Source organism: Hyalella azteca, unplaced genomic scaffold, assembly GCF_000764305.2.
Source record: "Hyalella azteca isolate HAZT.00-mixed unplaced genomic scaffold, Hazt_2.0.2 contig5448, whole genome shotgun sequence".
Taxonomy (NCBI): domain Eukaryota; kingdom Metazoa; phylum Arthropoda; class Malacostraca; order Amphipoda; family Hyalellidae; genus Hyalella; species Hyalella azteca.
Window position 1 is genome coordinate 23072 of NW_025935638.1, and position 27237 is coordinate 50308.

At 42.0% G+C, this 27237-nt stretch overlaps 2 protein-coding genes across 2 annotated transcripts in view; one reads left to right on the plus strand and one right to left on the minus strand.

Annotated features, from left to right (window-relative positions):
* Positions 1-7705, plus strand: part of LOC108667784 (WD repeat-containing protein 11) — a gene marked incomplete at its 5' end in the record, with an annotated part of 18029 nt that extends 10324 nt beyond the window's left edge. The window contains 12 exon segments of the mRNA XM_018154854.2: positions 293-506; positions 1323-1446; positions 1656-1821; positions 2075-2212; positions 2444-2611; positions 2980-3494; positions 3831-3970; positions 4461-4579; positions 4918-5291; positions 5533-5667; positions 6142-6221; positions 6821-7705. Of these exon segments, the coding sequence (XP_018010343.1) occupies positions 293-506; positions 1323-1446; positions 1656-1821; positions 2075-2212; positions 2444-2611; positions 2980-3494; positions 3831-3970; positions 4461-4579; positions 4918-5291; positions 5533-5667; positions 6142-6221; positions 6821-6935 (2288 nt within the window).
* A 5484-nt stretch (positions 7706-13189) lies between these two features.
* On the minus strand, positions 13190-26372 carry LOC108667785. Its single transcript, XM_018154855.2, has 6 exons — positions 26302-26372; positions 17891-18029; positions 17369-17468; positions 17063-17247; positions 15919-16012; positions 13190-15419 (listed from the first exon to the last, which is right to left on the minus strand). The coding sequence occupies exons 1-6, from the start codon at positions 26369-26371 to the stop codon at positions 15174-15176; spliced, it is 834 nt and encodes a 277-aa protein (XP_018010344.1). The 5' UTR covers position 26372; the 3' UTR covers positions 13190-15173.
* Between the last annotated feature and the right edge of the window lie 865 nt (positions 26373-27237).

Consider the following 27237-nt stretch of genomic DNA (forward strand, 5'->3'; position numbering starts at 1 on the left):
CCTCTCACCACTCCTCTAACCACCCCTTTCACCACTCCTCTAACCACCCCTTTCACCACTCCTCTCACCACCCCTCTCACCACTCCTCTCACCACTCCTCTAACCACCCCTTTCACCACTCCTCTAACCACCCCTTTCACCACTCCTCTCACCATCCCTCTCTCACCACCCCTCTCATCACACCTCTCACCACCCCTCTCACCACTCCTCTCACCACTCCTCTCACCACCCCTCTCACCACCCCTCTCAACACCCCTCTCATCACACCTCTCACCACCCCTCCCCCCTGCAGGTGGTGTAGAGCGCGTAGTGAAGGAGACGTTCATGCTGAGTGACGTGGAGGGCTCCCTGTACCACCTGTCGGTGGAGGGCAACGTCATCAAGGACGGCGTGCGGGTGCCTCCTGACGCCAGCCTCCAGCGGGTCACCAGCATCGCCTGCAAGTCCCACCTCATGGTCCTGGCTGACGCTGACTCCAACCTCAGCCTCTGGGACCTGAACAGCCGGTGAGTCAAGTGAGTCATGGTCCTGGCTGACGCTGACTCCAACCTCTGCCTCTGGGACCTGAACAGCCGGTGAGTCAAGTGAGTCATGGTCCTGGCTGACGCTGACTCCAACCTCTGCCTCTGGGACCTGAACAGCCGGTGAGTCAAGTGAGTCATGGTCCTGGCTGACGCTGACTCCAACCTCTGCCTCTGGGACCTGAACAGCCGGTGAGTCAAGTGAGTCATGGTCCTGGCTGACGCTGACTCCAACCTCTGCCTCTGGGACCTGAACAGCCGGTGAGTCAAGTGTGTCATGGTGCTGGTTGACTTAAACCTCAGCCGAGACGTAACATAGTCTCATATGTCTTCAAAGTCTTCAAGTGTAGTTTGAGGTTACCAATCACAAACACCTCAAAAAAACATCTCTCTTCAATAACCATCTTTCTTCCAATAACCACCTCCCTCCGATAACTACTAGCGCTCTAATAACCGTTATCTCCTCAAATAACCGTTCTCTATGAACGGACCTGCTAGCATAACAGCTCTCCCGCCAACAACCATCTGCTCATGGGTTAAAGAACCTGATCTCACGACAATTTTGTCTCAAATAACTGTCTCCACCAACATGCATCCCTCACAACATGCATCCTTCACAACCCTCCTCCGTCAGGTTGTCGGGCCACGTCAACACAGGTCGGGGGCCGGTGCGGTGCATCAGGTTTATATAACACACATCCCTCACAACACTCATCCCTCACAACACACATCCCTCACAACACTCATCCCTCACAGCACATCCCTCACAACACGCATCCCTCACAACCCTCCCTCCATCAGGTCGTCGGGCCACGTCAACACAGGTCGGGGGCCGGTGCGGCGCATCAGGTTTGCCCCGGGGCGCGACAACCTCAAGCTCCTCGTCATATTCCACGACGGCGCCGACGTCTGGGACATGAAGGACGTCAGTCTTACGCTGCGTATTAGAATACCATTGAAATTATACAACTAAAATTTGTCAATGATAATAGTATTTATTTCAAGTTAAGACCTATCAGTGATTATCGCCCCTATGTGCTCTGATTTGGAGATGAAAAGAATGTTTTCAGTTATAAGTTTTGCGAGTTAGAACATGTGCATTTTGCTGCAATTGTGCTTTGTTCTTTTCTTCAGGTGGTCCGCATAGGGCGGCTTAAGGAGGACGGAGGCCTTCGTGTGGTGGACGGTGACTGGGCGGCCTCTGACCGCCCTCTTCTGGCCACTGTGGACGGCTGCATTAGGGTGATGGACGCTGCACTGCAGCACTGCTGCACACCCTTGCTGCACTGCTGCACTGAAGGTGGGTTGCTGTGTGAGGGTGATGCAGCACTGCTGTACGCATGAAGTAAGGCCTTCGGCTGCACTATTTACTTACATTTTGAATAATTAATTCTTCTTGTGAAAGTGTTTAATATTTATCTCCTAATATAACTACCACTTCTGATCCCACTCTCCTCACCCCACTCCGAAACTCCAAGACACTTGAGCCTCAACTCACGCTTCCTGTCGCGCCCCATTCTCACGCCCCCCACTCACGCCCCCTACTCCCCCAGAGCCCGTGGGGTCGCCGCACCTTCTGTCGGGAGAGGCATCCCTGAACCTGCGGGCGCTGCTCACCCACCAGCCGTGGCGGGAGCGCTACTCCCTCAGCTTCACCCAGGAGGACGGCTTCAGCCAGCAACAGCTCAAGGGTGAACTCACACCCGTGCTTTGCTATAATAATAAATCATCATTAATTATTTATAATTTGTGTTATACCCCAGTGTATTACATTCTACGTACATTCGTGAAATGCCTCCCTCATGACCATGAGGCCTCATTGTATTCAATTAACATTAAATTACAATCCTAATTATTTATTAATCAATGCAATATATAAGTATATAAGTTAGATAAGTAATGAGCCATAATACGGTGTGCAGTGGTGCGGCAGTGGCTGCGGAGGATTCCTCCGGCGGTCCTCGAGTTCCTGGAGGCCTGCGACAGCGTTGGCCACCGCGCCCTCCTGACCGCTGTCCTCTTTGGGGACCGCTCCGAGCTGCGTTTCTGGTCCGTCGCTGTCCATCATCTCACCCTCATGGCCACACAAGGTCTGTTGTGGCCACTGTAGATTGTCACAGCTCTGTAAAATACAAGTTTCACGCAGCCTCTCAGTATTGCTCTGCCTTTCCCTCGCAAGAAAACTATCATTATACACTCTGATTTGTCTTGTTCTTTCGGAATGATACATGCAAAACGTACAAATGAACCTTTTATTATAATATTCATCTTCTGGTACTGGCTCATTTGTTCATCTTTATAAATCTTTCCTGGGCCTTTGTCTCTGAGCTGTCCACGTCTAGCTCATAGGCCTGCATCGTCTGCATATAATAATGGTGGTGTGATGAGGATGGTGTTGATGAGGATGGTGTTGATGAGGATGGTGTTGATGGAGTTGACGTGTCTGATAACGTTACAGACTTGCGGCAAGCTGATGGTGGTGATGTGGTCGTGGATGCCGATGATGGTGGCCGCAGCAGCGCTGACCTCATCTCTTTTGCTGAGACTCAAAACATCAGCAATAACAGCAGCAACAGCAATAACAGCAGCAATAGCAACAGCTGTAGCAGTAATTTCAGTCTTACCTCAGTTAAAACGGACAGCGATGACTCAGCAGTACTTGTCACCATAGAAGATTCTGCTAAACAAGATGGCGTCATCAGACCAAAACCATCTGGTGCCCCCGAAATAAAGCAACATATTAGTGCCAGAAACTCGCAAGTCAACGGCGTTGCCAACTCCAAACAAGATGACTCTTCTAACCTCATACAAAACGGCGGCGGGCTCACAACACAAGAAGGCCCTAGAGGCGCCACAGAAGAGAACCCTAAGGGCGCTAGGACGCTGCGGCGCATCGGCACCACCAACGTGAGGGGCGACCTGCGGCCCCTGGACACCGCGTACGACCTCTACTGTGACTCCGGCCACTACAAGGCCAGTGACGTGACCATGTGCATTAATTAGGAGTTATATATTGAATTTACATGTTCATGTTATATCATGTCTGTACATATACATGTTGAGCCCTGTCTATACATAAGCTCTGGAGGCCGTGTCTATGTATATGTGAGGGAGTACATAATGCCCCGTTTGGGCATTGGTGTCGCGATTGGCACGTTTTTTATGGATTTATTTAAGTTTTCCTGCGACATTGCCCAGGAATCTTTATATTACGGAATGTAGTGCAGGCGCTGCAGGTAGTGAGTGACGTACTTAGATGCAGATTGTGAGTGCAGGCGATGCAGGCAGTAAGAGTTTGTAGGTGTGCAGGCGGTGCAAGAGGAGCGGCTGCTGCTGCAGGAGGGCAGAGGAGGCCCCCACATGTCACGGTTGTGCCGCAACCTGACGGTGCTGGGCCAGCGAGACCGCGCCGTGCGCCTCCTGCTCGATATGGAGTACACCGATCCTGGGTACGAGGTACACGGAGTACTGGCTCGGGGTACGGTCGGCATCTGGTATCGGGCACGGGGGGTATGGAGGACGACCCGGTACGGGGGGGGGTATGGAGGGCCCGGGTACGGGTACGGAAGGTGCGGGAGCAGCGGGCAGGTGGCACGGGAAGTTTCATGGAGTCCTGGAGAGCTTGGACATCGGGGTACGTAGGGCGAAGGAGTTCACGACAAAAGATCACAGAGACCAGGTGTATTTAGGGCACTGTAGTGGCAATGGTTGGTTCATGGTACGCAGGTTCTAAGACGAATAAACGCGAGGTATTTTGATAAATTGAGACACCAAGATATTTAATGGTTCATGCCCAAGAGGTACTTACCATAACGTACCATTCCAAGACATGTGTTCCTAGTGATCTCACTCAGTGTCATCAGTACTAACAATTGTTACCCGTGCATGTGTACATGTTGCCCCCGCTGCATTAATAATAATAACACGCTGCCCCCGCAGGTATTACTGCAGTTGTCTGCGCGCGTGTCTGGTTGCGGCGACGGCGCATTCAGCGCAGAGCAGCAGCACCATCAAGCTGGTCGCGACCAACCTCATCGCTGCCGGCAACGTGGATGAGGGTGAGGCATGGGGGATGAGGGTGAGGCATGGGGGATGAGGGTGAGGCATGCTGGATGAGGGTGAGGCATGCTGGATGAGGGTGAGGCATGCTGGATGAGGGTGAGGCATGCTGGATGAGGGTGAGGCATGCCGGCAGCGCAGATGAACAATGCAGCAGAAGATGTAAAAAAATTATCTCAAGAACTATACATGATACAATTGTATTTTGATTCGTATTAAACGTGAATAAGAATTGAATAATTTTCGAAAGTAAAATACTTTGTAATATATTTACTATTATAATAGACATTAGAATAAACGTAATTCAATATGTAATTAATTGTCCCCCATTCTGCAGGAGTGGAGCTGCTGTGCCTGGTGGGGAGGGGCGGGGAGGCCTGCCGCTACCTGCAGGCCTGTGGCCGCTGGACGGACAGCGTCTGGGTGGCCAGATGCTCCCCTTGCATGGCCATCACTGAGGACGGGCCGCCGTCACTTGCTGCTGATGCAGCGCTGTCCACGCCGTCCTCCGTGACTCCTAGTCACCTGTCCATCCCTCCAGCGAGCTCTTCGTCCATCACTGCGGCCGTCGGTTCGTCCGCTGTGTCCTCCGACCTCGTGTCCACGCCTGGGCGGTCACCGCAGGAGGACGTCATTTCTGGGCGGCACAACCACCAGCAGCGGACAGTCATTGAGAAGTGGGCGCGCCACCTGCACCGGTCGGGGGACAAGGTTGGCAGGGGGGTCATGAGGTGGGGAGTGGGGTCATGAGGTGGGGAGGGGGTCATGAGGTGGGAAGTGACGCAAGGTGGGGAGAGAGGTCATGAGGTGGGGATGGGGAGTGGAGTATGATGTGGAAAGTTTCGGACCTGATTTGTTCAGGGTGTCAAGTAAAGCATAATGATTATGGCGAGTCAGTGAAGTCTCCGACATGCCACTCCTCTCATCGCTCCTTCTGTTTCTCCGCCTGCAGGAAGGAGCGGTGCTGGGGCTGCTGAGCGGGGGCTGCGTCTGGGAGGCTGTGGAATATTTGGCGTCTGAACACTACCACAGCCGTGCTGCACTACTGCTGCACGCTGCTGTGCAGACCGCTGCCCTGCCACCACAGGTGTGTACGTGCTGCACTGCTGCTGCACGCTGCTGTGCAGACCGCTGCCCTGCCACCACAGGTGTGTACGTGCTGCACTGCTGCTCCACGCTGCTGTGCAGACCGCTGCCCTGCCACCACAGGTGTGTACGTGCTGCACTGCTGCTCCACGCTGCTGTGCAGAGCGCTGCTCTGCCACCACAGGTGTGTATGTGCTGCACGGCTGCTGCAGTGGTGAGGGCAACAATGCGCTACGACATGTGTGTCTGCACATGTGGTGAACTCTCTGAGCTCACCTTTTAATCTAACCATAAATCCCATCATTAATCAAACCATCAATTGATCCGTTAATCGAACCAGCAATCAAACCATCAATATAACCCTCAATCAAACCATCAATGGATTCATTAATTAAAATCTCAATAAAACCCTAAATTAAACCGTCAATGGGCCCATTACTCGAACCATTAATTTTGGATGTATTCGCCCCGACAGCTGCTGCCCGACCACCGACGCAGCGACGGCGGGAGCGACGTCCCGCAGGAGATGCTCACGCTCGCCGACAACATCCACAGGTGCGGGGACCTGGGGCTGGGGGGTGTTGGGATACATGCAACATTGATGTTACCGTATATCTTTATATGTGGGGATGTTGTGGATACATGTAACATTGATGTTATGTCTTTATATGTGGGGATGTTGGGGATACATGTAACATTGATGTTATGTCTGTCCATGTGAGGATGTTGCTTGGATCTAAATTTTCTTTTCTGGGGAATCGTGAGGTATTCGTTACTTAAAAACATTGGATTAAAAAACGGAAATTGTTTAATTTTCGCTTCATTCATGTCCGGATTTACCATGAATAAGAAATTAGGATATTTTTTATATTTTAGAGAGGATGCCTAATGAGGTTCTGAACGAGCCTGCCATCAGTTGACTTGATTTAAATGTGAAACGTGGCCCGAGTTCGGGAATTACATTTAGATTACGGTATTCACGATTACGAGAATCGGTACAACAGGATTCATGATGACATGTGACACTTCAGGCTATATGAATTCGGGATGACGGGATTCTCAAAGTACAAGAGTTAACTGTCTCCGGCAACCTCATCTTAAGCAGGTTCTTCACAACACCTCACCCCGCCCCTCACCCCGCCCTCCCCCCGCAGGAAGTACGCGCTCTACGTGTTCGGGCTCGGCAACAGACCCGCCGTGGCGTACATGTGCCGCCAGATGGGGGAGGATGGGGACGCCATCTTGTGCCACCTGCAGCCATCTGCATGATGATGGCGCCATCTTGTGCCACCTGCATGATGGTGACGCCATCTTGTGCCACCTGCAGCCATCTGCATGATGATGACGCCATCTTGTGCCACCTGCATGATGGTGACGCCATCTTGTGCCACCTGCATTATGATAGCGTCGTCTGTATGTTCTGTAGATGCTGACTATACAGTATACATGGCAAGCTCCGCCTCTATATTTAAGCTCTATAAGAAGTCAAGAAGAGCCATCACCATCGGGTGATGATGCACTGCTGAGCCTGCGTTTGTGATGAGTTTAACCCACGGCAGTTTAGACCCCGTCTGTGCTCATGAGTTGAACCCATTTCTGCTTGACTCCTTCTTTCTATCACTCGTGTGCTACACTGCATCTTAATTTATATTCAATATAACAAATCTTTTTTACTTGTACTGTAAAGGACGAACCTTTTCCCCCGTACCTGCAGACAAATTAATTGCCTTCGTCGTCTTGTGGAGACGTCTTTCATCTTTCAACGCCCTTCTGAACTGAACGCCCTTCTTAACTAAACTGCCCTGCCTATCGAACGCCCTTCCTTCCCAGCCTCCACATCGTGCCCGTATCACTCGCAGGATGTGAAGGAAGTCTTCAGGTCCCCGCAGTCAAACACGCGAATTAAACTTTTAACTGTTATTGCCAGTCCCTCGAGTTTGTGTACATGTTCCAAAGTTGTACATAAGCTTCTGTTGGTAGACTTGTAGTAATTGCTACTACGTGCAGTAGTACTGAGCACAAGCTAGTGCTCTGTGCTAGTACGTACACAAGCTAGTGCTAGTACGTACACAAGCTAGTACTATTACGTACACAAGCTGGTACTAGTACGTACACAAGCTGGCGTTATTACGTACACAATAGGTACCTACACCATCGCTGGATCAATATTCAATAATGCCGATGCTGTTATCACGATCAGTCGATCAGACATTTTTATCAGTATAGCGCTCCTCCACGTGTTGGGCGCGCTAAACTTTAATGGAATACAAGATTTGAGGCGAGGTTGTGAGCAATTGTAAAGTGTAACATGTTAATATCGGGGTCATGTAGTTGCCGAGTCTATAGGTCGGGCTTTAAAACTTCCCCCTTCCCTAATGGGCTTATACAAACTGCGCTGCCTCGCTCGTGTCCATTAGATGACCATGCTTCACTAAGTGATGGAATAAAAAATAACTGTACAGTTAAGCTTTGTGAGTGTGTGTTTGGTTTGAAGTTTATTTTACGAGCTTTATGAGTGATAAATGTAATTATTTCCAACATGTAAAGAGGCCGAATAAAGCATTTCTACATTAAAGGCATTACTATAGTTATTGTTTTGTTAGGCAATATGCTTTGTGCTGCCAACCGTACAGCGGTCGCGAGTGTCCCAAATAGCTCACAGATACAATTTAAATTCTAACAAATCATACATGATAATGTCCTATCAATACTAATATTTTATAGATATTTATCAGAGAGCGGGCATGAAAATTGCGAATTCCTGACATTTTCTTAGGAAGAAAAGTGACTCTGGAACGCGATTGTATCAATCAGAAAGATCGCTGGGTTACTTTGTCATCATAATGTAACACTTTCTGCACGCATCGCTGATGCGTCCTCTACGAAAACGAGGTAAATCGCCCAGATATGACTGATGAATATATCATACATCGAATGCTCAGTCTTTTAAACGCATTCGTGAGTTTAATTATTGAAATTCATTCATTGTTCGAATGAATGTAAGAGAAATGCTGCTGGTTTAAGGCCTTTGAGTTGCTAGTCTTTGTTCTGCAGGTACATGTGGATGTAAACTATAATCTATTCCAGGTATATACTTATTAAAACACTCGTGATGTTTTTAGAACAATAGATTATATTTTTTACCCGTCGACTGTTGATGTTCATGCATTCCATATAATTTATTTCCCTACACATTCCTTATATTGTTTACTGTTTCATATGCATTCATTTGCTGTGCCGTCTGCCACACGATACCTCACACACAAATGAGTGGCTCATTGTCCAAAAAAATGACACACTTTCGTACCCACATCACGAGCAGAGCCCGGATGTAGCAGTGATACGCCCTCTTGCCGGACTAAACTGGTTCAGGATGATTTAAATTCCAGTAAATTACAGATGATAATGTCCTATAAATACTAATATATTATATATATTTATCAGAGAGCAGGCATGAAAATTGCGAATTCCTGACATTTTCTTAGGAAGAAAAGTGACGATAGAACGCGATTGTATCACTCAGAAAGAGCGCTGGGTTATTTTACCAACAAAAGGGCATCGATATTTGGACAATGTTCCCCCCATTTCTCTGAGTGTCACGCAAGGCATGCCCAGCCAAAGAATACAAGGTTTAGACGTGTAATATAAATTATAGAATTAATGCAATATACGTTGCTTGATAACGAACTCTGATCACGTGCCAGTTGTGTAATCCAAATACTGTATTTGTTTGAATCCAGAATAAGTCCTTGATTTGTTACTAAGGTTTTTTCTTGATATTTATTTGCAAATAATTTAATTATGTTTTGCCCTAGTTAGTGACCAAGTAACACAGTGCAATGGAGACCATTTTATTCCGCAGTTATCGTATTCAAGCGCCTGTAATGTAGCGCGTCTAACCGTATAATAGTTTACGGTTAACATTATCGTGTGATTTACTCCACATACCTTAACCTCTTAACCTGGCGTTCGTCATTACTATTAACCAACATTCCAATTATCGTTTAGTTATCACCTCCCAGTTGTTATCGTTTAGTTACCATCTCCCAGTTATTATTTATCTTCTCGGCAGTTGACGCACTCCTGCTGTGCTTCTTGCATTAAATGTTTTATGATTTTATTCTTTCACTTACCATAGAATCCGACTATTTGTACGAATCCTGTGGGATTTTCCGTTCCTGGAGGCCATGAACAAACCTCTCGAAAAAAATAAAGATCTTGTCTAATTCGACTTCAGCTAATAAACGTCAACTAGACATTATCAAGAGGATAACAATGATGGAAAAACTTGTAGGTTTAGCCTCACTGATGTGGAAGTTTTCAGGTATTATTACGGATATTGCTAACTAACATGGTCAGTTGTAAACTTTTTTCCGGCAAAAATAAATACATTTACTTTCTTTATCGTAGGCCGAAAAGTGAAAAATGATCCGATCTCTTTATAATTTCCCACTTCAGCTACAAAGCCATATCGGTCCTGTTTAGGTCGCGGTGGGAGTGGGGCGTTCATTGGGGGAGAACTTCTTGCTCCTCCTCGTGGGGCGGCCGCCCCTGTTTACGTTGTCGGAATCGAGATGCCTTTAAGGAATTAATAAAGGAATTGAGAAGCATTTTTTTTGTTAAAGGAAAAGGCTCATCGTGGCAGACGAGGAATGCAACGCTAGCTGTAGAAGTACCGAGTGACTCCAGATTAGAATCCTTCACTAATCGCACAATTCCACTTGTGAAAATACATTTTGCAGAAGGTTTAGCTCGAAATTGTGTTATTGTGGCGTTCAACAGGCTAGACCTGCGCAGAATACATGATATCTTGGAATATAAAGTAATATTTCCTTACTCACTGGACAGAAGTGAGAAGTTACTTACTGGACATCTCACGGTCAGCTTGTCACTCTCCTACACACTCATACTCATCCAATGTATCCGTGAGCACATCTAGTATTGATCATCATAAAATACATGAGGTGTTTCTTCTCACCGCCGCCCTCCCCCCGTATTTGGGCTGGGCGCGAAAAAGTTTTGTTTTCTCACTGCAAATGAGAAGTGTACGTTTAGCGTTTGACTTCACGCGCTCCCATCATCACTCAGCAATGAAGGCCGAACGAAATAAATGCTGAATGCCAAATTTCTTAATGAATGATACATTAGCATGATAAAAAGTTAATAATTAAGCCTATATTATTCAGGTAAAGATATATTATTCATGTTGATAGCTGTGGAATACTGGCGAAACTGTCACCTCTCGGCCCCACGCATCAATAATCGCAATCATTCCTACATGGCGCCTAGGCGACGAACAGAACTTAGTAGTGATACATTTTTGATTTCAGCCAAGTGATGCCTCACTAGCTCTACTATATGACGCGCGCTAGCACTTAGCATGCGCCAGCACTAGTAGGATTTGCCAGCACACACTACTAGTTCCTGATTGCAGTAAAACCACCACGATGTACAAGCATGCCGGTGTAGGTAAACGCAGGCACGCACACGGCGATTCCTGTGAACTGCAGGCCTCTGCAATCAGAACCATTACTCGTCAACCGAAATCCACATCCGTGAATCAAAATCAACATCCGTCAACCAAAATCAACATCCACGAATTAAAACCATTGCCAGTCATCCAAAACCAACATTCGTGAACCAAAATCCTCATCCGTGAACCAAAACCATTGCCCGTCATCCAAACCAACATAAGCGAACCAAAAGATAGAGAACGATAGAGAGAACGTAGCCTGATAGAGAACGTAGGAAGGCCAACCTGGATTTGTTTACGATTCCCGAAAGTATCGCATCTGATGCGAAGGACCGAGTGATGGATGACTCGGCCTTTGTTGTAGACTGTTGCAGCAAGGTACTCAACACATCGATTTATGTTACATCGTGCAAGAGGCTACGCTCGAAGGATGATGCCGCCAACACCTTCAGACCTCTTTTGGCGACGGTAAAGGATTCTGCTCAGGTTTGGAGCATGCGGAAAACAGCGAGAAAACTTGGAGAATCCGCTGATTACAAGTCAGTTTTTGTAAAGAAAGATTCCACCTCATTAGAGAGGGCGGTTTTTCGCAAGAAGTGGCAGGAGAGAATCAGGCGGAAGGGCAAGGAAAATCAGGTCAATCACTTCTAACCTGTCAAGTCCGAAAGATCCTAAGCTAAAGTGTCCACTGACTCGTTTCTTATTCATCAATGAAAAGTATTGAGAAAAATTAGTTGGTATTTAGGAAGAGGGTTTTGGTTTTCTTAGTGCGAATCACTACAGGTATGACACTTAAGTTTATATTACTGTTCTCATATACTAGGCAAAAAAATCCCTGGCTGCCTTATCATAAGATGCTCAATGAAAGCTATGGAGGTGCCGCTTAATTGATGTTGCTACCAGAAGTGATAGAAAAAGGCGGAAAAAGCTCACATGGACCGTTGCGGCTTGTGCCTCCTAGTGACTAAAGGATGACTTGATAACTGCATTAAGGACCTATAATTGCGCAGGTGGGAGGTCTGTTAAGGTACTAAGAGGTAAACGCGTAATAGGCTAACACGATAAGATGTTAATACGATATGAGGTTAACACGACAAGCCAAAACAGCAGACACTCTAAACTGGCGCGGAACTCCACTTACGACATCTCCGAGCAGGCGTACAGTTACGTTACGTATCTTCCCGCGCAAATTTTTTGATAATACCACCTCTAGTGTTACGTCATCATATCAGCACTTACGCCACTCTCAAGTTGATGTTGCGTACTTACGAAGTTTTGATAATACGGCCCCACAGGGTGCCGGCACTGCAAAGATTGACATGGGAGAGATCCCAGGTGTGAGCTATTGTTTTCTGTTTCTGTCGATCTAAATAATACACAATTCTGGCATAGATATAAGTGAATGAGTGATAGGAGTTAATAACATAGAACGTAGTGAGTTAAGAAAATTCAATTTCTTGATGATTAAGCGATATAAGTTTTGTTCCCTACAAGAACTCACGAGAAGGAGATCTATAATTTTCAAAAGTTATTATGCATCGGACTGCTGTTGGCATATAACCTATTAGAGAGGACATAAAATGTTAGTAAACTTACTATACTTAATATTACCTGTGAAAAATTTCCGAGGTTGCTGCACTCACAGGCATTTACATGGTAGAATTTTAACTGGATACCAATGATAATATGTGCCAAGCTTTGTTGCCTAAGGCAAAGTATTACTTTTGGACGTAAAAATGTATTCCTCCGGAAACATCGCATCAATTCCCACCTAAAATTTGTTTCGAACAATTTAATTGCGACAGTACTTATACATTGATCCGATTTTCTTTTCAGTGGTAACATCAGAGTTTTTCTTGTATCGATGACATCTGTGACGAACCAACCTACGATCTACAATGACAAGTTGCACCACCTGAAAAGTTCGGTATGGTCTCCTCGTACCGTCCACCAATGACCATTTGTACAACGCTTCCCTATTGGTTATGAAGATAGGTTTTAGGCAAGGCGGGATTTTAAAACGTAAATGGCATAGCTGAAGTGAATATATTTGAAGATAAACGGCAAACAATAAAAGAATCAGATCGTACGCATGAAGGTAGGAAAATAACAGAATTCCCAGAATGGGACAGGATAACTAACAAAAGATTTTATGGAACTTCCACCTAGAGCTGGGACTTTCAAAAAATCAAGTGTGTGATCCAATAAACAGAACACATAATAAATCCCTTAACAAGAAAAAAATAATATTTTATTCACCAATTTCACACTATGAAACATTGTATGAATTTTATCACTTCGACTTACCGTGATGTCGGAGTCAAAATAGTAAAACAGAAGTTCCGTTAGCGGTAGGTCAGTCGTGAATCACTCGTGATCAAGCAGCTAACCTTGCGGCTACCAAAGTTTTATACACACGTCAGACCTAGTAACGCTTAATCTTCGTGGTCTAGATGCAAGTAGTAAAGAATTTGCAACCTAAAATATCATAACAATGAACAAGGACCTTTTAGAAGAACCAATCTCTCAGCCAACAAGAAATGAGCAGAGGAACCAGAGATAACTGAAAAATTAGGATAAAAAATATTCTGTCGATACGATCTTCTCCAAATAGTAAATGTCTCAACATGCGTGAGAACGACACAGTTCTTAACTGTTCGAACGCAAATTTAAACTTATATCATATGTCTGCTGAGGTATAAGAATCTGATGTTTGCTGATATCGTCGAGTAAACAGGTGCTGCTGGTTAACGCCGGTTCTTCTCGCAGCGCCTGATTTGGTGGTTGCATCAGTGGGTGCAGGAATATGTTGCTTACAGTCGACGATCCACCGATACATATACAATCGCCTCACAAAAATGACTTATTCTTATTTATACTTTCATTGTAACATTTTCTGGAAATTTTACTGGTCGGACAACCATTTTGGAATTCTCATATGATAACAAATAGGACAACCTATCAAGAACGCCTTGCATGCACGATATCTCGTATGGTTGAATAGAAGGACTTCCTTCTGGGATTGTCTTGTACCGATGGAGGATGCTGATAGTTACTCAGTTATATTTTGATTTTTTTTGAAAGATCCTTGAATCAAGGCTCCATATTTTACACAAATTATCTTGACTTTATTATTGTATTTGGGCCTTATAATAATAAAGACCCCCGAAAATCCACAGGATTATCGGGCTCTTTTATATGCCCATTTCATGCAAATTTCTTCAAGTTTTGATCAAACCCGTCATCAGGGATATGCAAAGATCAAGATATTACTATTGCTACATCTTATACCAAGCCCAGTGCAGACACTAGGATCTGATCGCTATAGAAGCACAGCATGAAAATGTCATGCGAGTTTTTTTCCGTGTTCATGCAAATTCGCATCATTCACGAAAAGAACCATTGATTGAACCACCATTTGATTTTGTTGAGTCAGCCTAGTAATAATACAGTTTGGTATTAATAAATGATTTTGTATCTATTTTATTTCTGCATTCGAATGAGTTAATCGTGACCTTAGACAATAAGCAAAATCTAGGTTTGTATCGTGTGTGCCGTTGATGTAAAACGAGTGTCGGCGATAGTCTTGAATTAGGTCTCAAGCTTGTCCTCTGGTTTCACCTTAAGCCTTTTAATATTGGTTTTTAACCGGGACTTAGTCCAGTGTTGGTATTCACGTTGCCAGAAATTTCCATTGACGAGACGCAAGAAGCATTTGTTTCATTCACTTGGCTCACGGGACCGAGCTACACCTGGACGAATAATGCATGGAGGAAGCTGTCGTCACTCGAAAGTATTAATAATATATTAATATTATATTGTCCAAAGATTTCTTGACACCTTTGCATTGTAACGGTATAATTTGCAGTAGTGAATATTGAGACTGAAGTTGTGGTTACACCATAAGCTAAGCGCAAAATTCTGTGAGATCATTTCGAACATACGTCTATAACTGTTGAACGATTTAGTGGGTTGAAAGTGACGACTACCACTTGTTAAACGTGCACCACTGCAGGTCCATATTCCACTGCATTTCAGTGCTCCACTGCGTCTCCAATCTCCACGGCGTCTCCAAGCTTCACTGCATTTTCAAGCTCCACTGCATCTTCAAGCTCCACTGCGTCTCCAAGCTTCACTGCGTCCCTAAGCTCCACTGCGTCTCCAAGCTCCACTGCGTCTCCAAGCTCCACTTGAAGGTGGTTGTTCGGGTAGACGTTGTCGGTGAGGCAGCCCTTGGCCACCGACCTGATCGAGTTGTCCGGCAAGCCCAGTAGCTCCATCTGCAGTACCGAGATATTCCAAGATTTAATACAAAACACAGGTGAGTGGCATCTACCACGGTAACGTCCAGGATTCATGTTCAATTAGGAAAGGAATCTGTTACTGTAAATTTAAATTTTTTAATTTAAATCTTATGAAATTATCGTTCTATATGCACCTCACTCCACAAGCCTAAACGGACGTCAACGATTGAACAGAAGAAATGTTTCATTCTGGAGTTTGGGTGAACTTGTGTTACTACACTTGAATTGAAAAGGTGAATGAGATAAATTCCTGCATGGGATTACGTTAAAACGTATAAAGTTTATCCATAACTAAAATGCACAAATGAAAGTCTTTAATACCTTTAAGAAATACTATTGTAGTATTCATCTACGCTAAATATTTCCCAGAAAGAAATAATATCCAATTAATAAATGAAATTATATCTGACCTCTTTTTTGTCTGCGGATAGATTCATCGCTTTCACTGCTACACACAACGGATAGATCTACTCACCGTCGGAAGGCCGTTCCAATGAAGGGAAATGTTGTTGCCGGTAGCAATATTGGCAGGATACAAGCATACAGCCTCTCCGGTGAACTGCAGGCCACTGCCAACCAAATAAAACTTCATCGTTCGTCGAGTAAAAACTATGCTGCTTTTCGTACCAATTTTCCCATGTGACCAGAAGTTGTACGCATCTTTGTGTGAGTAGTACAGATTCATCTGTCCGTATATGGATGAAAACTGCTTGCGTTTATACTCTGCTGAATTTGTCACTACCGTAGCCTTAGTAAAACTAAAAAATCACGCTACTGTAATAAATTAAAGCATTATTTAAAAATAAATAAAGGGCATTTAAATAAAGGGCATTATTTACTAAATTATATAATCGACCATCACTAATTATTCAGTTTCGTTTGCCAGTAACGCCCAGTTAACTTACAACCTTCTGTGAAAACGCCTGGTTTACTGCTGAGGTATTCGAGAATCTATTGATTATTTATTTCCCGCGTTCAGCACCTTTTCACCAAGTGTAGAAAAAAAGAAGACATTTTAAATGCCGTACGGGATTTTTTTCACTTGTTATATAGTCGAATTGAGTATTATTTTATGGAGCCAAGAAGTTTCTGCGGAAATTTCTCACCTGCGTGTTTATCGAAGCTTAATGAGCGGTTCAAAGTTTCGGAATTATGCAGAGGTTCATTGCATGCAGAAACTTTCATAAATGGTATAGTTAAATCAGATTTTAGGCTTTTAATTGTTGCTGATAGACAGTGAATTATGAGCTTATTATCGGTAGCATGGAAGCATTGCACGGACGCGCCGCGACAGAGCGATTGATCGAAGGCGATTGCCCAGGTTCTGTTAACTGGTTTAATTGGCTGGTTTTCTTGTTAATTTATTGATCAAGAATTGCAACACTGTATGAGTATATTGCCTCACTTTATTGATATTTGAATGATGGTTTTGCTTGCAGCGAGATGGCAATAAGGCATCAGCCGATAACAGCACGGCTATAAAATTGTGTTTTGACTCTTGGAATCAACGTTTCTCGATACGGTGCAAGTCTAAATTTCATTTTTAAACCACGTGATTCTATTGCAAATCTGTGAAATCCTTCTAGTGCTGAAATATCATCCCAATTGGTTCAACGTACGTGAAGAAAGTCCACGGCGACTGTCCACAGATGATCACAGAAGACACCCTCAAGTCGAACTCCAGCAACGAGTCGGCGTTGGTGTTGCCCCTGAATTCCCGCCCGCAGTAGTTGATGCCCTCGTAGAGGTTGTAGTAGGAGTCGTCCAGGTGGTAGGGGCTGCCCGCGTACCGCAGAGACGAGGTCTGCAAGGTGATAGTATTGCAATTGTTGAAGAATTAATATTGGATAATTTCAAGTCATGCATTTATCAAAGATCATTTCACTCGTGGTATTAATGCTAAGTCGGATTCGTTGTTTGCTCACAGATAATGTGAGTTCGAAGTCTAGGCAACCGTTGACTCGAACCGGTCCCCATAACTCAGTGGACTCCTCGCTGTAGTTGTAATCTGAGTATAAGAACCATCTGAAAGCAGGAATGTTTAAATTTTAAATCAGCAAAATTTATAATCTTTTAGCATTCTTTCTTACATTCATCAATCATACAAGCCTCATGCGTCCTAATTATAAGTACGAATTGTAAGCAGATTTCTTTCACTTGTTGAAATGACAAAAGGCAAGAGTATTACCGAAAACATTACAAGCGAGCATCACTCCTAATGAAATGATAGCTGTGCACTATTACTTATGAGCTCGGTCTGGAAAGTAAGGTGGAATCAATCGATTCAATCGGTCGAAGGTGAGTTAATTGAGGAGCTGGGGATGCGAGCCAATTCCAAAAATATACGGATCATCCGCTGTAAATCAATGGTATATTTCCGGCGTTTATGTATTGCACATGATATTTTTAAAGAGTTTAACGAAGCCGCGCGTGAATAGGTTGCTCACATTCCAGTCAGGCAGACGCGTTTGATGGAGTTATCGAGGCCCTGGTCCCTCAGGTCGGGGGAGTAGTCCAGGAACTCGTGGTAGGGGCCGTCGGGGTCATCGCTGATGTAGGCTTTGAGGTACCGCAGGTCAGGAATGTCTGATTGTGATCATTGAATAATATGAGTTTTAGGATTAATTTTTTTGGATGCTAGCAGCTAGCAACGGACTATTTTGAACTTTAATTTAGATTTAGTCTATCGAAGTCTTTCAATTATCGATACATGATTTACTCACAACATAGTATAAAAAAGACAAAAAGGATCAAGTTTCTTTCTCAAGTTTCCGTCCAAGATACTGACACTACGACTTCAATCCCGTACCAATATTTTATTGGAAATGTTATGTTATGAAGCAACGTGACGACTGATAGGAATTGATGTAAAAGTTCAAGACGGCAACCACCGAAAGCTGCATCAACATCACGCGATACGGTATAAGTGCCAGGGAGGTACCAGGCAAATCTGCCGCACTTGTCCGGTGTCAATCTGGCGTCTAATTATAATTATATTATATGATCAAATGTAATTGAGACGTAATATTCACTTCACCTGATAGAGATTGATGAAAAGTACTAGGCATGAGTCAGCATCTGGAAGACATCACGTGATAGATCACGCGGTCAAGACCTTAGTTGTGGGCGAAAGCCGAAGGCTATATAAGGGCTGGGAACCTTTGTAAGAGCTCCAGCAGTAGTTAGTTGATAAGCGCTCTGCGATGTAACGCGTCGGTTCAGTTCTCCGACCTTACGGTCGACACCGTACCTAATACCCATCTCTCGTAACTCGTATATAACCACCCCGTATGTATTTCAAGATATGTTATCTTGAAAGCTTTGTCTTACTTATCGTTGACGACCTTGGTCACTTAACCTGATCCTCAGGTAGAGCTAAATAAGAAAGAGTTGACAAGTGGCACCCTAACCATGTGATAACAACCGTGATTTCTTATAAGTGAAACTCGATTGCTTTACTTTAATTGTGAAACGTTGAATACGATGGTGAAGTGAAAGACTTTTGAAGTGTTTGTGTTTATAGCAACCCTGTCGCATAGTGACTTTCGTGCGGAGTGTTTCTCTTTCAACGGAGTGTTTCTCTGACGATAAACTAACTTAAACGTCTGAAGAAGAGACCAAGAGGACCTTCATCTACTAATTTAAGCAGCCGAAAACTGAGAGAATATTCAAGTTTTGACTGGTGCGTCTTAGTTTTAACCTGCAATGTCAAGACTTTCTTATTTCAGCCTAAGACTGACGCAAAGCAATTTGAAGGGTCCACGCAATTTTTTTGCGTTCTTTGGAATCCAGAACGAACATGCAGAGCTGAGGGAAACTACGAGCCACTATCGAACGACCACCGAGCGAAAAAATCCGGCATCCGCTGAGGGCGCCTACGAGCGTTCTACAAGTCAGCGGTGTCGTGAGAAGGTGGCAGCGATGTGGCAGCGACTGTCGATGGCAATCAGCAAAGGAATCAACAAGAAAAGCTAAAACTTCACACCACGTAGAGCCACACTTCAACAGCTACAGCGACGGTAACCGATGTGCACGTGAAAACGTCAATAACATAACATAACATAACATAGTGATGTCGGCTCTGAAGTGTAGGCCTGATGTGGGCCTGAGTGTAGGCCTGAAAAACAAGAGACGGCAAAAAAAAAAAAAACAGCAACTGTCACGGCATCTATACTAAGATCGCCAGACTAAAAGTTGAGTAATCTAATTATGAATTCATATCCGATTTATTAATAATACTGTTTATAAATGCACAGGAAATATAGCTTGTGACGCGTAAAATATTATACGAGCCTCGGGAGGTTTAAAACTATTCCCGCATATTTAATGCAGCAAATGGCCATTCAACTAGTAATTTCGCTAAAAATTAAACGCTCAATAAACTTGAATCTATTTTTGTTGTACGATGTTGTATTTTAAGACGTAGCCACGTTCATGTTCTAATACACATGACGAGCGTTGCAAGTCAGTAGCTAACTTTATTAAGTGGATTGGACTCATGTGTACCGAGGTGCGACGACCAGCAACGCGTGTACCGCGATGGGCATTGGTCACGCTCACCGAGAGAACGTTTCCTGCCGATGTAATTCAGTTATGTACCGATGAAGAACATTAAAGTTCTAGAGAAAAAATGCAATTGACTCGTTGTAATATGAGCCGAATAATCCTGTACGTTTAGACTCAGAAGGTACAGAAGAAGGATCCTGTAAGGTTACACTCTGAAATTAGACACTCCTAACTCTAACGCCGTTCTCATTAATGAACCTCCTACTAATGAACGAACAGCTGTAATTAAAAGAGAGTATTATTGCTCATAAATATAGCTTGTCAATGAACGTTGCACATGTTCATTTTGTTGATGTGTCACAAGTGAATTGGTAATGCGATATCATATTTACGCCGTTTTCATATAAATTCATTTCACTCAGTATATAAGTCAGCGGAAATCGAATACAGCGACTGAAAAATGCTCGTGCCACAGAAAAGGCATCCTGGGTTGACTTACGTGGTTTGGATGGTTTGAAAATTCTAAGCTAAGTCATGGATTCGTAAGTAAGGTATAATTCTACAATTTTGTCAGTTGACCGCAATAGCAGTTTATCGAATTGATTATGGCGGATGTAGCATAGTATTCACGAATTCTGTAATATTTTAACCATGTCAATTAATGATATAAGTCTTTTGTGAGGTCTCTTAAACGAATCTTCAAGTTTTACAATGTGCTGTGAACCTAAACGAGTTTCAAGACTCTGACAAAATCCGAACCCGTAGAATAAATAAAAAATATAACTCAGTACTCACTGCAGTGAGTGACAGAGAACGCATTTTCTCGTCGACGAAAACTTGAGGTCACGGACGGACGGACAGACGGACGGACAGACAAACAGACGGACATGGCGAGCACAATAGTGCATTTTTTCCATAAATGAGAGAATGCGCTAATAATGCTGATTGAAGGAATGTTCCATTGAAGCATAAAGATAAGCGAATCGGGAGGTAGAATTTTAATAACAATCCTGAACAATATGAACCCGTATTATTTAAATTGAATTTCGCTTTGAATATTAAAGATGTCGTAGACAGATATCTAATTATATTACGCATGTACGACTTTATCCTAAAGAATAGTGTTTAAAAGTACGTCGCGCAGTAGGTGAACCTTCACGTAAAGGCTGTGGAAAAAAGCAATGGCATCTTTGAACGATTGGTTCAATGGCATTGACTCAATAAATGCATGGAAGTTATGCGTATCGACGGGTACCTGCATTAATCGACAATATGTACATTGACGAATGTATCTATTGACAAATGCGTGCGTATCCGAAAAAGTGCATTAATTGACGTATATATGCATTAACAAAGCGTACATTGATGAATGCCGGAGCTATAATGATGAACTAGACGTATTATTGATCTGAACTGTAGTAACGTCTAGTATAAGAGTTCCAACAGGGTAATTTTACCGATTATATGAGCCCGTATTATATTCAGCCATTATGTCCATATTTATATGCTCATCGACGCTACAATATGTAACCAAATGCGTAACTGAGTTATGAAGTACAATCGAGTTATTTCTATTTCACATTTGACGTCTAAAAAGCGATTCATCTTAATTATTAATTACATGACTTCCTATTATCTTCTTGGCTTGAGATTTGATTAATATGTCATTTCGTCACGATAGTTGAATAATTGCTGTCCTTCAACCGTTGAACCTTTACCATTCAATACGAGATAAACTGAGCTAAAATATTGTTGAATTTCAAGAATTCAGAGATCGAGTATCTAAGACTCACCTAAACGCCCAATATATAAAATATAATTCTCATGAATGTATAATAAAGATGAAGTAAAGCTTCATTATACATTAAATTTCACGTCTTACACGATTTTGCGGACTTAAAGCAAAATCGGTATCTGCATGAGTCACATTAAGACTATAAATAATTCGAATAATTGCAATAATTTCAATAACGTACAAAATATTGAGATTGCACGAAGCAGCAAATAATTGTGACTAGTATTGTCGAGTATACGTACCGATGAAATTGATGCCACATTAAAGAATGAAAACGTAACGAACATTGATTCAGGAAGTGAAAATTTTTTGTATCACTGTTATTCTAATGTCTAGGTAACACTAAATAAATAATTCCGCCTATGTATTTTTGCAACAATATCATGTTAAACTGCAATGCTGAATTAAAAATATCTTTTGAGATTTTGAATGCAATATTTCATGTTTCTACTCTTTATTTTTCTACCACTTTATAAATAAAGATAATGTATATTATCTACTCAATTACTTTAACTGTAAAATTAATGAATTGATAAATTGAGATATACAAATCATTTCAAACGGTAGATTTAATCTTTAAAAGTAGATTAAACTATATCAATTGCTTATTGTAACAGTCATGAGTAGACAGCCGTCAAAGACTGATAGATCAGATGCTTTTCAAAGAGTTTAGCGTCCGAAAAATACTGACGCTCGATTCATCGAAGCCAGTAAAGTTTTTTTTCTCTCTGAGCAGGCGAAATATTTTAGCAAACTTCATTCTTTTCAAAGATGTCAATACCTTGTATTGAGTTCTAATGTTCCTGAGAATGTAATGTATTTACAGTTATATTGCTATTAGTATTGCGTTGCAATAATTGCACTACTATTAAGTGTCTTTTCTTGAAAAATACAATTATGTGCGTTTTAATATGGAAAAGTTAATATTTTGAGTTTAATATAAATGTATATGTGATTATGATGAATGTGCTATGTTATAAATTAACTTTTCTAACGCTGATCATGTCGTGCGATATTTTCTAAAGATAATTTCATATTGCTTAGAACTAATGCCGACGAATGATCTTATAATTCATTTGAAGAATTTGACCGCAATTCACCGAAAATCTTTTTGCTTTAAGCTCATAGATTTCAATGATGATGCTAGCAATGTCATCTGAGCTTGCACAAAGTCCGTTCGAAAATCACTTTGTGAGCAAAATTATTCGGCGATCAGCGATGGGATTTAATGAGATCTTTAACGAATACTAAGCAATAATGCGGTCCATGCAGTTCATTCTTGATGAGACTTGCTAATGCAAGATATATTGTGACATTATTAGACAGAGGTGATTATTTTGTCACCGACACCATTCAAGTGTGACGAACCGAAGCTAAAATTTGACAAGTATACTGTTAAAATAACGAATTACTCATGTATGCATGCATTTATGTTTTGCCACTTATTCGAACGATGTTTGAATATTTATGAGATATGTTGTTTGCTCGAATGTTACATTGTATTTGAATTAAGCACTGCGAATGACAAATGGTTTGATACAATTACTGTGTATACCGCTCAAATAAAATATTTCACACATTTGCAATTAACATGTTGACATCATTTGAACGCAATGTTTTTTTAACGGTTTTATTTTTACGGTATTAAACCGTAAATGATTTTATAGCAAATGTTGCAACGTTTACGCGATAAACGATGATTAATGCTTTGCACTTTAAGATTTGAGTTGCATTTCATATTAAAGGTGGTTATTAACACGCTATTAACTTATAAATCAACAAGCATCCAGATTAAATCAGCAATAGCTAATTGATCAGTCAAGTTAAAATGTCTGCTATTTTGCTAGCATTTGCATTAGCAATGTAATAAAATTAACGAAACAGACCGATGCTAATATTAATTTTTATGATGCGTTTATATCATTATAACTTATTGATTTAGAGAAACGTACAGAATTTTGTACAAGCAATTTTCTTTGTGATTTAATGAAAGTTCACTGATAATAAATCTGCTTGACATATACAATCAAAGTATCTGATTAAAGTGACTCGGTGTTAGGGAATGAATCAATACTAGTATGTGGATATAATTTTCATTGCAAATTTAAAATGTTTCGAGGGAAGATTCGATTATCTATATTTCTTCCATATTACTCTGTGAACGCTATAATCCTTATTATTTTGTGTTATAATCTTAATTCAAGATTTGTGATACTCTCGTTATTTCTATATTCGATGATATGGATTCCAATAGCATTGTCGTAACCTGATGAATTCAGTGTGAAAATTTTACGATGGAAATTGTAGGAATAATTTTCTCTAGAGAGCAAGCGAATAAATGATCAAGATAGGAGGAATCTAAAGTCATAACCAACTTTAAGCTGCGTTGACGGCGTATGAATTTAATAATTCATAACTTTGTTTAAAAACAGGCATAGTTAGCTATGAGTCCACGGTGTCACTGAGAGCTTGCCTCAGACTCTGAGTCGGCAGATTAATCAGCTTATGTGTCACAAGGACATGAACCCAATGAACGGAGAAACGTAGCATTAAATACCACAAGGTGTTTTCAGGATTCCCAGTTGGGATTGCTTTCAAATTGCGTTAGAGATAGACTTGTTATTTTCTTTTAAAAGTGCCATACTCCGATTTTTTCATACTGTCAAGTGAAGGAACTATATATCCTTATATTACTGCTATAGCCTCCATTACTGAATACTTAAAGTATGAGTTACGGTTCTGATCGGAGGTTTTGAACAATATGTTTTCTAGATTTTGTGTCCATACGATCGGGACGATCTTCCAGACAGACTGGAGATGTCATGGAGGTGGCGTCTCATTATAGTAATTATAATTATATTATAAGATTAGATCATATGTAATTGGGACGTAATATTCACTTGACCTGATAGAGATTGATGAAAAGTACTAGACATAAGTCAGCATCTGGAAAACATCACGTGATAGATCACGCAGTCAAGACCTTAGTTGTGGGCGAAAGCCGAAGGCTATATAAGGGCTGGGAACCTTTGTAAGAGGTCCGGCAGTAGTAGATAAGTGCTCCGCGATGTAACGCGTCGGTTGAGTTCTCCGACTTTACGGTCGACGCCATATCTTATACCTCTGTATCGTAGCTCATGCATAATCACCCCGTATATCAAGATATGTTATCTACACAGCTGTGTCTTACTTATCCTATACACGACCTTAGTCACGTAACCCTATCCTCAGGTAGAGCTTAATAAAAAGAGCTGACACATTCGTCACAGCTCGATGAGGATCAAAAAGTATATGCAACTTTTAGAAAGTTGCAATCCAAATTGGTTTGCATGAATTAATCTAAACTAATTTTGCTTAGATACAAAGAATGGAGATGTTTCAGGTTCATCTTAGCAAGTAACAACTTTTCTGTGAACGTCATTCAAGGTCCGGTAATTCGAAATGCAATGGTGCCTATTGATTCTCGAAGTACTTTTTTTCCTTTTTGAGTCGAAGTATTTTCGACTCAAAAACTTCTCAAAGGGAAAAAATCTTGCAATTATATATTCCATAACTCAAGTCAGGAACGGGAATGGCAATAAAACGGAACACTATCATTACTGTCCAACGTAATTTTCCTGTAGTCAAGTTTTCGCGCATCGACTGTGAAAACCTCTATTGTTCTTTTGAACTATACATTTGTGCATATCCGCATGAAATAAGCCCACGAAGGAAGCAACACACGCAAGTTGCAAAAGGAGTTGTCAGTTCAAGTTGAAGAAGTTGGCGCAATTTGCCGGTCTTCTTTTCGATTTTTGGTGGTCTTTAATTTGAGGAATTGATCGTCTTTTATTCGAGGAAGAGGTCATTTTTTATTCGAGGAAGAGGTAATTTTTTATTTGTGGAATAGTTCGTCTTTTATTCGAGGAATAGTTCGTCTTTTATTCGAGGAATAGGTCGTCATTTATTCGAGGAATAGGTAGTCTTTTATTCGAGGAATAGTTCGTCTTTTATGCGAGGAATAGGTCGTCTTTTATTCGAAGAATATGTCGCCTTTTATTCGAGGAATAGGTCGCCTTTTATTTGAGGAATAGGTTGTCTTTTATTCGAAGAATAGGTCGTCTTCTATTCGAGGAAAAGGTCGTCTTTTCGATTGTGCCTCTAAGTAGCGAATGCCAGAGTCGAGGCGTGCACTTTCCCGTTTTATTTATGAAAGATGCAGTGGCGGCTTGAATGTTTGAACAACATTCAAAAGTTTAATATTGTTTCCCAGTTAACAGTTCCATCGTTCAAATAGGCAAGAGAATTATTATGTATTACGTGAATTGAAAATCCCGTTTCATTTGACTAAAAATTGAGCAATCGTAATGCACATGTCGTAATATACAATTTAAAACCAATTTTCGGACTCACCCTGTACACAAAAAAATCTCACTAATTTCCAACCTAATCGTGTTTAAAAATTCTGCATCCTAAGTAGAAGGAGTTAAAAATTTAATTGCCATGACACTTAATTCAACTTCTCCTTCAACATACATTCATCACAAAAATCCCAGCTACCATCTCAAGGAGTCTCACCGAAGGCTTGGACGTTGTAGTTAGATATCACGGCAAGAAATGAAAGGCAGAGGTGCACGTAAGCTCCCATCTTGATAACTTCTCGGCCAGCAATGACCGAAGCTTGGTTGCACACCTGCTTAATTTACACCACCGGGGAACAATTGGTGTCTCTTCTCAAGGGCTTTTCAAGGACCAGTTCGTCCAGTGATTACCGCGTGAGAACTGGCATGTGTTACAAAAAATTGGCTTCCCATCCAAATAATTAACGTTTCTGGATAAACTATTGTTGACATTATCTTCTGGAATTCGTACCAAACGAATTTATACAGTATCCCTGCCATACAGTTTCAGTACAGTACAGTACAGTGCTATACAGTTACAGAACAGAATTTATACAGTTTCCCTGCTAACTTTCTATGTTAGTGTAAGCCCCTAGGATCAGGCGAATTTTCTACTCGTGTGCTCCTCAAGTGTTTCATCCAGAGTCTTAGGACAACACGTACATTTCTGTAAGATGAATACAGAATTTTGACAATTATCTAAAAATTGGAACATTTCCATACAAAATATTGGTAAAGAATTTCATAACCTAAATATTTCAGTTCAAGATGTTAGCAAGACTATTTCAGACAAAGATTTATGAACAAATAAGAAGCAGCGTGAATATTACCGAAATAGCACGCTTCCAAGGCACGTGTGTGAACAGAATGCAGGATGTGAACTGCCAAGTAAACTTCTGTATTGATAAACTAAGGCAACTAAGCGTTGGGACGAAAATGTTACAGGAAGAATTTATATGAAATTACATGAAGCTTCACACTTTCCACTCTTTACATAAACTCTCAGGACAAATTTGAGGCTGGGACGCCTTAACCGCTCAATGCTTCTCATTTACGACTATTTTCAAGTGAAAAATTAAATTAGAGTAGAAGTAGAGGAAAATGATGATAATAA